The sequence below is a fragment of the Macrotis lagotis genome, chromosome X, assembly GCF_037893015.1.
Source record: "Macrotis lagotis isolate mMagLag1 chromosome X, bilby.v1.9.chrom.fasta, whole genome shotgun sequence".
In the NCBI taxonomy this organism is placed as follows: domain Eukaryota; kingdom Metazoa; phylum Chordata; class Mammalia; order Peramelemorphia; family Peramelidae; genus Macrotis; species Macrotis lagotis.
The window spans coordinates 344278323-344292924 of record NC_133666.1 but is presented as its reverse complement, the minus strand read 5'-3'; the positions used below and the strand labels follow the sequence as shown (position 1 = coordinate 344292924).

At 32.1% G+C, this 14602-nt stretch overlaps 1 protein-coding gene across 1 annotated transcript in view; it reads left to right on the top strand.

Annotated features, from left to right (window-relative positions):
- Positions 1 to 14333, top strand: part of SEMA5A (semaphorin 5A) — a 712145-nt gene extending 697812 nt beyond the window's left edge. The window contains exons 19-22 of the mRNA XM_074208091.1: positions 5470 to 5625; positions 6575 to 6622; positions 8602 to 8813; positions 11031 to 14333. Coding sequence (XP_074064192.1) covers positions 5470 to 5625; positions 6575 to 6622; positions 8602 to 8813; positions 11031 to 11150 — 536 coding nt within the window. The 3' untranslated portion in view covers positions 11151 to 14333. The remainder of the gene's footprint in view (positions 1 to 5469; positions 5626 to 6574; positions 6623 to 8601; positions 8814 to 11030) is intronic.
- Positions 14334 to 14602: the final 269 nt, after the last annotated feature.

Sequence of the window (14602 nt, the reverse complement as noted above, 5' to 3'; positions counted from 1 at the left end):
AAATTTTATTCTCTCTTACTCCTTTATTCTTTACATTTATTTTTATGCAGGAAACACATTCTTATGCTTGTTCCCATCCTTTTGCTTTTCTGATATTTCTGCATATTTTATTTTTATTTGTTCCCTACTCCACTAAGTTTGTTTGCATTCTTTTGATATTGAAGCATCTTGTTTTACATTCAAGTGTCCAATATTCATTCCAAAACTTTTGTTGCTTTGAAATTCCTTTGTGGTGATTACTAAGATTTAATCATAGGAATATTCCTGTTCTGTCCTGTCTTCTTATGCCACAAGCTAGAGTGTAAATATAAAACTATAAAGCATAAGAAAAGAGGGATTACTTGACTTCTAGTTTTACAATCAATGGTTTGGTTCAATTAGCATATTTCAGTTCAATTAAATAGATATTTATTTAGTGCCTACTCACAAGCAGCACCTAGCAGATTACCTTTCACATTATTTGATGGATGCTTATTGAATTAGATTGAATACTATGTTCAAGGCACTGTGATGAAAAATGGGATGGGGGATTCCCTTCAAAAGTCTCACAGTTAATTTCGGAAGCTTGAATAATCTCTGTCACTTCTACACTATTAATCAACTTAATCCTACAATGCAATATACTATGTAGACATCTTGTCATTTTCTTCTCTTTCACTTAGTTCCATTGTCAATAAATTGAAAGCATTCTGATTTGATATTATTTCCAGATGCTAATGATTTTACTTTATAAAATCAATGATCAGTAGCTTAGTGAATCTTTGCACTAGCAGTCTTTATATTAAAAAAATAAAATTCAGGGGCAGTTGGGTGGTACAATGGTTAGAGCACCAGCCGGGGAGTCAGGAGGACCTGAATTCAAATGTGACCTCAGACACTTAATAATTGCCTAACTGTGTGACCTTGGGCAACTCACTTAACCCCATTGTTTTAAAATAAGTTTTTTAGAATAATTTTTTTTAAAAAGAAAATTCAATCTGTATATATGACTGTTGTAATAACTGCAGATTTATATTTATGTGTACAAAAAAGCAATAATCACATAATACTTATATCCACTGTTACAACCTTTTTAAAAATGTTTGACTCACACATTATAACTATTCATATTCATCAATCCCTCTAGAAGTTTCTATCTTTATTACCTCTTCTTCCCCAAATTTCATACTATGCCTTTCTGGTCTTCATCATTTCATAAGCATTTTCATATAATAATCTACTACATTGTATCATATACCGTATCATCTTTGTAAGGTCTCCTAATGCAAACACATGTATATATACTCAAACTCACAATGTAAGTACCTCATTCTTTTTCCTTTTTCAGCCCAAACATCTTCAGTTCAAGGAGGACTCATATACTGTAGTCCTATACTATAGTCCTGAGGCCTTTCAGAATTTTGTTTTCACTAAGATGGATTCTCTTCTGCTTTTCATGATCCTCCCTAAAATGGTACATCCAGATCTGAAACATTACTCTGTCCTGATTTTCCTCAGACACCAAAATTGTTATATTTGTGAGCTACTGTTATTTTATAGAATTTCTGACAAATGTCACTTTCTTAATGAGGAAGAAATTGATTTCATAAAATTTTAGTTCCACTGACATGTTATAACTTGACTTTAGATAAGTTTTCTTGACTTTTGTCTTGCCACTAGACTTTGATAACTGGAAGAGTGAAGCTGATGACTTTGCTTCACTTAATCTTTGGAGAGAATTTTTTCATTATTACTGAATAAAACTAATCTAAAATATATTACCAAAGTTATATGTGTTACAGCCTCTTTCACTAAAGTTCTAGTCTGATTTGTTATCATGGCATAAATGTCATCCTGAACTTTTGAATGATGTCTTTGTCAATAATATAAAGATCTAGCAGGTCTTAAGAAGATAGGAAAAGTAAGTGCTGTATACAGGCAAAAAATTAGCCTATGTCCCAAGAAGCTCATTACTGAAATAATATTAACTTTTTGTCCTTATTGGATACATAGAAGAAAGCAGATTCAAGCATGTGAAGAATTTTGTAACTTGTACAATTTCACATATTCCTGGATCTGTCACAAATTCACAGATCTACTTTAGTAAATAAGAATGCCTATGTTTACATAACTCCTATAGTATTTATTTTCCCCCATCTTTACTTAGTTATATCTATTAATCTCTTTCCATATATACATATATATATATATACATACATACATATGTATATAGGTATAAATATATATATAAACATGGATCTATCTATAGATGTAGACATAGATCTACATATATACTTAATGTCATTTTCATTTCCATTTTTTTATTGTTAGTGTTTTGAACAGTTGTTTAGATGGTCATTGATAATTTGTAATTTATTGTTTAGAAAACTACTTATGTACTTTGACTACTTGTTAGAAATGAAATTTGTTTTAGATTTCAAATATTAAAGATGTTTAATGGAATTTTTCACATCCATATTTTCTTCTAGTAGTACTGATTTTTACTGTCAAAACTTTCAAATAAAAATTGGCAATTTTGTCCTATAAAATTTCTTTTAGACCATGTTTTCTTATATGTTCACTACCTCTCCAGAATTATGAAAGATTTGGGCAGATAAGCAATTCTCTTCAATTTTTTAAAATGATATAACCTTTAATATTTATATTGTAAACCTTTTTGAGCATAATATAGCATATAATATTATATAACAATCTAAAAATATTTTCCCACTTTTTCTAAGCATATTTTCTATTATTTTCCTGTTTATAACAATTCTTGTCATATAAAGTGGTCCTTCCTTAGCAGACTGTGTTCTTTTGTTTGTCAATCAGTAAGCTTTTATAAATTTTTACTGTGAACTACAGTTTGTTGTAATTGCTGAGAATATAAAGGTAGCAATAAAGCTATTCCTTTTCTCACAAAGTTTGCATTCAAATAAGGCACCTTATATGTATAACTCAGATTAAATATCACTGATCTGAGATTATAGTGGCTGATGACTTCCTCCTATCCCTGTCCATTACTTGCTATTTGCTTTTCATAATTTTATTTTTCTGGATTCCCTGATTTCTCAATAACTATTTATTCCATCACCTTGTCAGAAGAGAAGGGAAAATTGTGGTACAATACATACATGCACCATTGACTCAGGAGTCAGAATATCAGTGTTCAGTTTCTAGCTTAGACTATGGAGTTGATTTGGAAGGTCTCTGATGTTCCTTTATATATACAGTGATGTGAACTCCAAACAAGCTTCCTATTCCACAGCTGTAATGTGTACCCTAATTTTAATGAACCATGGACTGAAGAATATAGAGATTTTTTTTGTTTCTATTTTACTTTCATATATGCAGTTTTTATCTCTTCCTACCTAAGTTTAAGCTTCTTGATTAGTTAGAACTATTATATACAGACATTATATAAGACATATTCAATGTCTTAATATATATATGTGCATATATTTGCACATATGTATAATTTTTAAAATCAGAAAGGTGTTATTCTGATTATAGATATTTACTAATCATTTATAGAATTAATCATGAAAATAAAAAAATAAGAATTAAAGTATGGATGAATCAGGAAAAAAATCAGCTGAATCAGAAAAAATAACTTTTTTTGTATCTCCTTCACAGTTGATGGTGTTTGGTCTTGTTGGTCACCATGGTCAAAATGTTCAGCCACCTGTGGAGGTGGACATTATATGAGGACGCGTTCATGTACAAACCCTGCCCCAGCATATGGAGGAGACATATGTCTTGGGCTCCATACTGAAGAGGCACTCTGTAACACACAACTATGTCCAGGTAAACATTTAACCTAATTCTCTTCCTACTGGCATTAATGTATTTATTCAATTGTGAATATCACCATCTGCAATTCAATAAACAATAGATTAAAAAATTCATTATCACATACTTATATTTTAGTCTATTTTCATATCTGCTCTGTCAGAATTTGTTATTTCATAGTTTTTACCTCTTGTGGGAATATTGAAAACTCTGTTTTACCTTAAAACACTTTATATATGATTATGTAGAAATTTTCTTACTTTAAAATGTAGGATTGTGTTGCTAAAGTCCATGAAACATGATCAGGGCTGATGTATCATGTCAGGGTCATGTATTGAAAGCATTGAACCCAGAAGGCTTGTTAATATAGCTTGTAATTAGTTTAAATCAAGGAAAATATGAACAAAGATTCTCTTTGAACTTCTACAATATGTAGAAGATTCACCATAAAAATTATATATTATGTTTCCCAGTATTTTATTCTGAATTTTAAAGTGTATTATTTCATCTTATAACTAGTTAGAAATGGTTCTTCTTATCCCCCAATGTTTCATGCCTGCCTGCCTGTTTCACCTCTCTTTTTGAGTGTTTTAAACTTAAACTAATATATTTTTTGAGTCTACCTTATTTCCCTACTAGGTTTTAGGTCCTTTAGAGCAGTATGTCCAGTTTTAACTCAGTTACTCAGTTATTAAGTTATTCAATTCAGTTATTCATGACTGAATAAAGTGCTTTTCTTTTAATTTGGGGGGTTGATATTTTCCCTTATTTACAAGTGTCAAAGGCAAGTTAGATTTATTCTTTTTCTTGTATAACTAAGGATTCAAAGTGGAAAAAGAATATTTTTAACATTTTATTTTTGAGTATCTTTTATCTCAGAAATGTATCTTTGGATCATAAGAATTATTTCACAGTATTTTGATTCTTAAATCAACTCAAATTCAAAGCAAAATTAGCATCATTTCTTTCATTTCTCAATAATCAATATTGGGAACATTAATTAATATGGTCCATTAGTTTAGGTAATAATGTACCTTTGAATTTTGCACCAAACCATGATCTCTGGTTGGGGTTTTAGAGTAATTGGCCTAATAATAAAAATGGGAAAAATCAGTTTTGTTGATGCACAACACAGACTTTACTACATTAGTGAGTGGAATTATTGTGTATAACTAAAGACAGGGGCTGTTGTGGTAACTGAAAACTTCAATTCCATTCCTAAAGCTTTCTCTGTAACAAGGAGTTATTGTGTTGATATTGAAGTTTAACTCAGGAGGAATTGTGAGATGAAATATTCTGAATGATTGCTCTCTCTTCATATATGCACATACACTGCAATAGAACTATAGTTTTTATTTTGTGCACAGTACAGACAATTTTGCACATTAACAATTGCAGAAGCAAATATATTGTACTATAGGTCAAATACAAGTGAAAATACTCTAAATAAATTAGAAAAATGAAAATAAAAAAACTGTATTTTATGTGGGTCATATTGATTTAGGTCCTTGCTTAGAAGACACGGTTGTTCTTTGCTCATGGGTCTCAATATTAAATTGGATATTCTTACTAGAGAGATATTTACTGGCAACAAATGAAAATTAAGGCTTGCTTTTATTCCATTTTCTTTTGGTGAACTTGATTTTAATGTGAAATATTTCCTATCCCTTTCTTCTCTCCTTCTTCTGACTCTTGCAGATAGCTGGTCTGATTGGTCAGACTGGTCTGAGTGTGACTCTTCTGGAAATCAATTCCGGGTCCGTCAGTGTATCATTTTGTTTCCTGTAGGCAACCAATGTTCTGGAAATACCACAGAAAGTCGGTCTTGTGTTTTTGATTCCAATTTCATTCCAGGTAAAATATGCAATATTTATCAACTGCAGATTTTATCAACTGCAAAAGAGTAAATGATTGACAGGTATAAAATCTCTTTGGTTTTTAGAATGTGACATTTCGAGATTGCATTATATTAGTAAATCACGTTCCTGCATTTTTATGTATATGATTAAGATTACTGGTATCCTATTTTACACACACACACACACACACACACATATATATATATATACACGACTAAAATTATTTTTAAACATATTCAACATTTCAGTATATTGTAGATGCAGAACCATGACTCTTCATTTTAATGTAATTAAAATTAAAATTTCCATTTTTAAGGAATGAAAAAATAGGATTAGAACACTCCAGAACTCCTTCAATTATCTTATCCCCTTGGACATTAAAAATAGTGAGGTAACATCTAATCCTATTTATATCCCTCTTGTGGTTCTGGGTGTTAGTACATAAAGGAGGAAGTGAAAATGTTTCTCTAATAAACTCCTTCACTTGAACTGGTATTACCTTTTGTTAAACTTTTGTAGATTGATTCCACCCTGTGGAGGTCTAAGGTCAGAAATTGTCAGGGTATGACTAGTCACAGTTTCCCAGCTGGTATTGGACGATTTAATAGAAAAAAACAACAACAACAAAACTCTAGGATTGTTTTGAGGTCAATCTTATATGTCCCACCAAAAGGGAAGTACTTAAGTATCTGATCTCAATAATATCTTTCCCTAGTCAAGGTAGTCTCATTAATTATTGTTTGATGACCAAAGAAACCTATAAAAAGCCAAAACAATATCTAAATTTATTTTTTTATAATTTTCATGTAAAGAAAAACATGTACACCCTTTACAGTATTCTCTTTATTAAGGATGGTCTTTATAATAATTAAAATTGTTTGAATTTTTCTTTGTGTCTCCTATATACAACCAAAAAAACCCCAGAAAATTGTTTGTTCTTTCAGAAATATCTGTGGCAAGATCCAGTAGTGTAGAAGAGAAAAGATGTGGTGGTAAGTTTTTACTCTTTGTTAATGCTAGACTCACTCATTTCTAGATTTTCTACCACAACATTTTTATCTTGCATGGGTTTCTTTTTCCTTCCATTCCTTTTGCTAAGAAAGGCCAACTCTAAGTTACTGGAGACAGTCTAGAGGTCCTGGACTCCCTCTGAGTCAGCAGTTCTATTAATGGAAAATAAATTGTGAATGCATAATGCCTTCCTTAGATTTCCCATGAGTAAAATGGAGTTTAAGAGATTTGTTCAATTTACAAAATTTCAATCAAAGGTGGAGAAAGTCTTAAAGCTCAAAACCTGACTGAATTAAGATGAACCATACATTTCTTTACCATATATAGAATTCCCTTTCAAAACTTGTTAGAAATTTCAACATCCTAGGAAAGGTGTCAATCCTATTTTTTTCTTCAAATAAGAAATTCACTAGATAGTTTAACTTTTTGTTTATTTGGCTGTTAGATGGTCCTATTCATATTGAAAAAAGTGATATTAAACTCAAATAGAAATAGTTCCTGTTAGATTACATGGAGGATTGGAAATCCATAAATTAAAGTTGTTATTATGCACTTTTATTTATTTACATTTTAATCTGATTTCTGGGACTGCCCAAGTTTGACAATTCTGCTTAAGAGCAGTGAAAGAAACAGGACCACTACCTTAGGCAAAATAATTTCATATTCAAATTAAGAACCTTATATGAAAACTTTTTTCATGGTCTTTGTCCATTAGAACTTTACATTCTATTCCTGTCAAAGATCTCTACTTCTTTTCCTCCTTAAAACCTTTCACAGAAATCCATCCCAGAAATTTAACAAGAGGCTTCAGCTTATACTTACCTGTGGTTTAGGTGATCATTTGGTAATCCTAAGAACAATGACAGAAAATGAACCCTGTTTCAATAGTATATTTATCTATAGGCAGAAGTATAACCTAGAGCCTGACTGTCCAGATCATCCTTCTGTAGTCAGATTCTACGAAGCCACACCAACCCTCATCTGAATCCTCCTATGAATTACACCACAACATAGATGAACCCCAAGAATGAATTGAACTGTCTATGAATTAGCCACCCTGTGGAATTAACTCAGTACCTAAGACTTGGTAAATCACAGCCATTTTACAATAGACAGAAGCCTCAGTGCTTAGACTTCATAACCTCTCTTTGAATGTCTAAATCATCTAGGAGCAGCAACTGAGAACCCTTCAGCTTGACTTTTTGCTTTAGAAAGGGTAGGGTACATTAATCCAGACATTCTATTCATAATTGTTTGAGTCATCAAAACTAGGCTTGAAAAAGAGTGGTGAATTGAATGTTTGTAAAAACAGACCACAGACCTGATTGTATAATTATACATAGTCAGGTGATGGGTTACATAAGAGAATTTCTGAAGGTTGTTAAGATTTCCTTTCAAAATACATTGAAGTCTACTTATTTGTCCTTTTAACCTTCATGATTCAAATACCCTCAAAGAACCTTGCCAGAGGGGTCAAAATCTTAAAGGATTTAAAGAAACAGTATGACTCTTCCCATTTCTCTCTGTGCCCTCAGAGAATTGTAGGAATTAGCAAGGATAATCAGTTTATTGTACCTGTTGACTATGTATTCAAACCTCTCCCAGAGCACATTTAATAAATGATAATTTGAGAAAAACCACATAACTTAGAAGTTAGAATTAAATATGGAATGTATCATACTAGAAAAAAAAGGAGTGCTATTTTATGAAGACTACAGAAAAGAATTTTTACTAGGGTGTTAAATATTCAAGGGTGTATAAAAAAGGCAGATTATAATCCCTAAAAGCATTGGCTTGGAATATACTTGTTCTTGCAAGAAACAGGCTTGGAGAGCATGACATTTTAAAGAAAAAGATTATAATTTCTTTTACTTTGAGAGAACCCCAGTCATCTGAGGACTTTGAGTTTTTACACATGTCTGCATGAAATATAATATTTATTCAACTCTATGCTTTTCAGAGTTCAACATGTTCCATATGATTGCAGTGGGATTAAGCAGCTCCATTCTTGGTTGTCTCCTTACCCTGCTCATCTATACATACTGCCAGAGATACCAGCAGCAAGCCCATGATGCTACTGTCATCCATCCAGTCTCACCAGCTCCTCTAAATACAAGCATCACAAATCACATCAACAAATTGGATAAATATGATTCTGTAGAAGCCATCAAGGTAAGAAATTAGCAGAGATAATATGGATACAATGGCTAATTCAGAAATTCTTGCTTTAAACCTTTTACTAATTGTATTAGGTGGAATAGGGAAATAGGGCAGACAGTATATGAGAGAAGGAAGAGTGAGAGAATAAGAATGTAGCATAAAGGTACACTAAATTTGGTAAATTTTTGAAATCGTTTTGAAAAGTCAGAAAATATTGAATCTTACCAAAAATATTCTGCTTGCTACACTGATCTCTATAGTTCCTTTCTACCTAGAAATCCTTGAATATTCAGAGATGAGTTATAGAATTAGAACCAAATACCCAGCTATGCAGAAGTAGGGAAAGTCCAGTTATTGATAACCAAAAAGGAAAAAAAAAAGAAAGAAAAGATTCATGAGTTCATTTCAGTAACTAATACTTAGGTGGAATTCTAACTTGGGAATTCAATAAAATAAATATTTAATCAAATAAATATTTATTTAATAAATAATATTTCATGGAAGTAAATATTTCACAGAACTGTATTTACAGGTTTATCTTTTCTAATTACCTTTAAAATGTAATACAACTCATATCAAAAGAATGATATTTGGTATGAAGACTAAATGCTAAATTTTAAGCTTTTCAAGGGGCAAATGACCCATTAACCTCACTAGAAGTGTCTTCTCTTTATAACTGAGGGAATGGAGAGATGATAATTAACTATTTGCCACCCAACATATGAGCTGCACAAATGGGAAAGCTTAGGAGGCTCTTTATGAGCTCTTTTTCTTACTATATAATATCATATAATTGAGGAGAATTTCCTTTACTGATGAGATTAAACATGGACATTCCAAATAAGCTCATTGTTTCCCTTTTCATCTCAGTGTTTCAGACATTCATTCTCAAAAGAATATTTTTTCCCTCTAAAGTTTTAATCTCTAAAGCTTTGTGTCACTATTTCCTGAATTATTTTTGTTTTTTCCTCTCTATTAGCAGCAGTCCATCCTCACTTGGGCTAAGACTTATCAAGTTTGCTCTTTAAAAGACTTGGGTTTCCTAATTATACTAGCAACCAGAATGAATGAAGTAAATCAACTAAGTTAGATGAAAAAAACTGTGAGTGACATGATTATTTCTGAGTTGTGTCCCTGGAGAAAGACTGATAAGAAAATTTAACTATGTGTTTTTACTCATAATTAATTGGGTCATTGATGGAGAATTGGAAGGGACTCAAAGGTAATTTAGCATAATCTCATGAAACTGAGAGCCAGGAAGGTTAAATGAATTAAACAAGATTACATAGAAAATAAGTGTCATAGATGGAATTTGAATCCATGTCTTTTGATTCCAAAACACAGTGTTCTTTTTACTCCATCAACTGCTTATAAGAGAGAACTCTCATAAGAATATTACTTAAAGTTACGAATCTCATATGTCATTTAATGGTTATTGTTACTACGGACATATTAGAGAACTAAAATTAGGGAACGAAAAAAACTAGATTTGTAGCCAGGACTAGAATTGCAACTGCAAACTAGAATTTCACCAGGACCTAACTGTTTTGGTATTGATAATTAGTAGTTCCATTTCTGTGAGGTATTTGTGTTGAATTCTTTCTGATCTTTCATGAATCATCATTGAATGGAATCAGGAGGGACATGAAACCAAATTCCTAGCATCAATCCTTACTTCCTGGGGCTTCTGAATTCTGATTCTCTAGAAATAGATACATTATACTAGAAAAATGTGGAAGACATCTTATAGAGAGAGTACAACTACAAAAAAGGCAAAATAAAAAATGGAAAGATGAAAATTGAGGTTGCTTGGGAAAAGATTAGCAGGTTATGATAAGCTTCTTCATATATGGTACTATGATGGCCCCTAAACAGGTAAAGGACTAAGCAATGTTATACATTTCTGTTCTTCAGGACTCACTGGAGTTAGGTAATTTTTCTAGTAGATCACCTCTTCCAAAGAACATAAGTTATATTTCCTAACAATTAATCATTTCAAGTGAAATTCAAAAGTTATTTTAAGAAATAGGACTCTATCAGATTTTTTGCTTTCCTATAGAAAATGTCCAGTATTACCACAAGAACTGGACATAAAAAAGTTGGCAGAATATTTATTATTATTTCCCCTGGAACTGATAGGAGAACACACATTCTCAGATAAAAGGATGCTCCTTATAATATCTTCCACAAATATAACTTACTGGGTTTTTTTTTTTATCCTTCTTACAGGCATTTAACAAAAACAACTTGATCCTAGAGGAAAGAAACAAATACTTCAATCCACATCTCACTGCAAAGACCTATTCTAACGCCTATTTTACAGATCTCAATAATTATGATGAGTACTAATAGCTCTTATATTTTTGGTCTCTTGTAATTCCCCAGTCCCCCAAGGCTGTGCTACATGACTGCCCATGTGTTTGAGGCTTCAGAGATGAAGTTTGGAGACATTTCAAGCACACTTCAAGCCATCAGTGTCCCACTGCTGCCAAAAATACCCTATCACAACAAAAACTCTGTGTGACATCATGAAATTTTGGTCTTCGGCACCTGTTCATAGTTGAATGAGCCATGAGAAATACTGTTTGTCACTCTGTGTGAAGTTTTCTAATTGTGGTCGGTCAAATTTCTCTAACAAGTTGCGGATTATTTTCTTGATCTTTTTTGTAATTATGCTACCTGCCTTTGGAGATTCCTCTGAGTACACTACCACTGACTTCCTTTAGGTGTGTCCTTTCAGGATATTTTAAAAGAGGAAAATGAAAAATTAATGAGTCCCTCTAAATTGAAATATTTAGATCTACATAATAATGGATAAAATGCTGAAGAAAATTTTAACTGTACAGATGTTCCACAGTGACCCCAGATGTTCCCCAATCTAAAGAATGTTCTGGCTGGATTGCTTGGAAGTAAGCCTCTCTTTTTCTTTTTTGGATTGGAAATGGAATCTAGCCTGAGTAAGCCAGGAAACATGAGATGGCTTATACCTGCAAAGAAGATTAATGAATCCTTGAGACAACTCAAGCTTTTATCTTGTCACTTTAATTATTTTTTGTTGAAAGTTGGGAAAGAGGGTGCAGAGATGAGGTGCAGATTCAATTTGCAAACATGTAATTTCTGCATGTTACTGGTTAACTAATCTTCTTGTAACATTTGGATGTTCATGGCCTTCCAAAGTCCTCCCCTCCAAGTTGTTTGCACAAGGGATCCACACATCTGGTCCATTGAAACACTCAAGGAGGTCACACCATGAACTAACCAACTGCATAATAATTGACTTACCACTCCTTCCTTGGCTGCCTTGGGAACAAATGGACAACACAGAAGTGCTTTTCTGGTTGGAAATCTCTGTTTGCCAATGCCTGTTTTTTGATAAATATCCAAAGTGCAGTTGTGTTATGAAAGGCAACTTTTGCCATCCTCCTGAATTATTTGATACATATTACTCAACCCCTGACAAGAGCATTGATACTGTTGTTTAAAGTGGGCTTCCTATAAGCCAGATGCTGTAAATAGTTAATACTATCTAAGTTTTAAGCTGTCATTTTCTGCCTGTAACTTCAGGTAAGGGGACTGATAACTACTCTTTACTTTTGGTGCCACTGCCCTTGTTCTCAGAGTACCTTCTATTGTTGCAGCATGTCAGCCTATATCTGAGGCAATTAACTTCAAGAATTGCCATATTGAAAAAAGAAATAGCTGTTAATTGACCCTGAGGTTCTGAGCAATGTTTATTGATAAAAAGAAAAATTTTAGTGCTTTAGTATTTAGCACTATCTAAAGACATTTTCCAGAAGGTTGAAAAAAGCCAAGTTATTTGGATGTAAACAGATGCTACACAATTGTATTGTGTAATGGTATTTGAACAATTTCTTTTAAAGTGAAAACAATAGTAAAACACACTTTACCTGAACAGTTTTTGGCATTCTGACAAAAGCAAAACCGAACAAAATCACAAAAACTGATAAACATATGTAGAAATTACATCTAGTAGAAAACCAACCCTGATACTGGCAAAACAGCATTGCAATAATATTCAATGATATAGATTCTTTTAAGGATGTGCATATGGGAATGTCTGACTCTGTAAAGATCAAGGCAAGATTTTAAGATTTGAAAAAGCCTATGATCTACAAGGTAATGCTGTTAAATTGAGAAAAGTTTCTCCTCTATGCATATATTCAACAACTATTCTGTAGTAAAGTTTTAAAAGGCAGATGATCTCTGGGAATCAGATGGCATCTGGGTGCAGTTACTCCAGGATGCTTTTCCAATGATGAGCTCATTTTGTATCATAGGTGTTATTTGGATGCATCATCAAAATGTGTTGTGTGTATGTAGATTTATGTTTAATGAATGAAACACAGTCAGAACAGCTTCCTTGTTGTTTTCACTGTTTGTGGTGTTTTTGATTCTTCATAGAAGCCTCACCCTATTCCATCACTTTTCCATAAGGACCAAGTATTATCCCTGGGTACTTTATTTACATTTTCCTCTCTGAATGATTTTCTTATCTTTAAAAGTGATGCTATTTATCTTTCCCCTAAGGAAATAAAGAAAATTAATGCTTCAAGTTCAAAAGACTAGTTGGAAAAAACTTTTAGAATGATAGCCAATCTGTTATTATAATCAGTTTTCCATCACATCTGAGGGAAAATAACAGAATTTTCACATAAATAACATACAATTCTAAAGATACCCACTGCCAGAAATCTTTATTCTTACCTCCTTTGGCTATAATAGAATTTTCTGTGTTCTGAGTTCTGGAAATTTTAAAAAGCAGCAATTCAAATAGAGTAACTAAAATATATATATATTTCTTGGAATATTTATCCCTATGTGATTTTCTTAAAATTTCTATTAATTTTATAGTCATGACATATGTGCATATATACTTTACACTTTATCCATTTTGTTCGTACATCTACACAATTTGTCCATACAGTAACGAGTCAACACCATTAGTAGAAAGCAGAAAGCTACGTAAAATTATTATTTTAATATTATAAAGCATTGAATTTCTGCAAAAACTTTGAAGAATAGCTCAATCGCTTTTTCCCCTCATATAACTTGATTTTCTTTTTCCACTGAAATAAAACTAGATTCATAACCAACACTATCTTGATGTATAAAACATTAGTGTTTTGAATCTTTGGAAGAAAAGGATACATAAGATGATTTTAATCAGAGTTCCTCCTAGTATATTCAAATTCTTTAAAAAGGAAAGTCAGATGAACTTCACTATAAAGCTGACTTTTAGACTGAGACTTTGTAGTAATTCCTAAAGATGTCCAAAGTTAGTCTCATCTGAGATAATGCAATGGCTAGAGTAATGGACTTGGAATTAGGAGAATTTAGGCTAAATCCTACTTCATTCATATACTAGATTTGTGACACATAGGAGTCATTTAATTTTATTTGAATCTGTTTTCTCATATGAAGAGTTTGGATCTCATGGCCTCTAAGATACCTTTCAGTTAGAAGGCAACAATCTAAATCTTTATCTAATATCTAAGTTAACAATTTGTAGAATAGACAGCAAACCAAATTCTAACATATTAATAAGTATGTATTCCAAATAGCTCCTGGGATACGTATATAAGGAAAAATGGACATCCATTTGCAATTTAGAAGAATAATTTTAAAAAATGAGCTTGAGTTCTTCTCAGAGGTCTACCCTTTTGCTAGATAAAGGATAATCATTTGGTAATTGTGCTTATGTTAATACATATGTGCTTGCATAGATATTTAATTTCAACCTAAATACATGTCTACTATGTGTTTTAAAATATTGCATATTA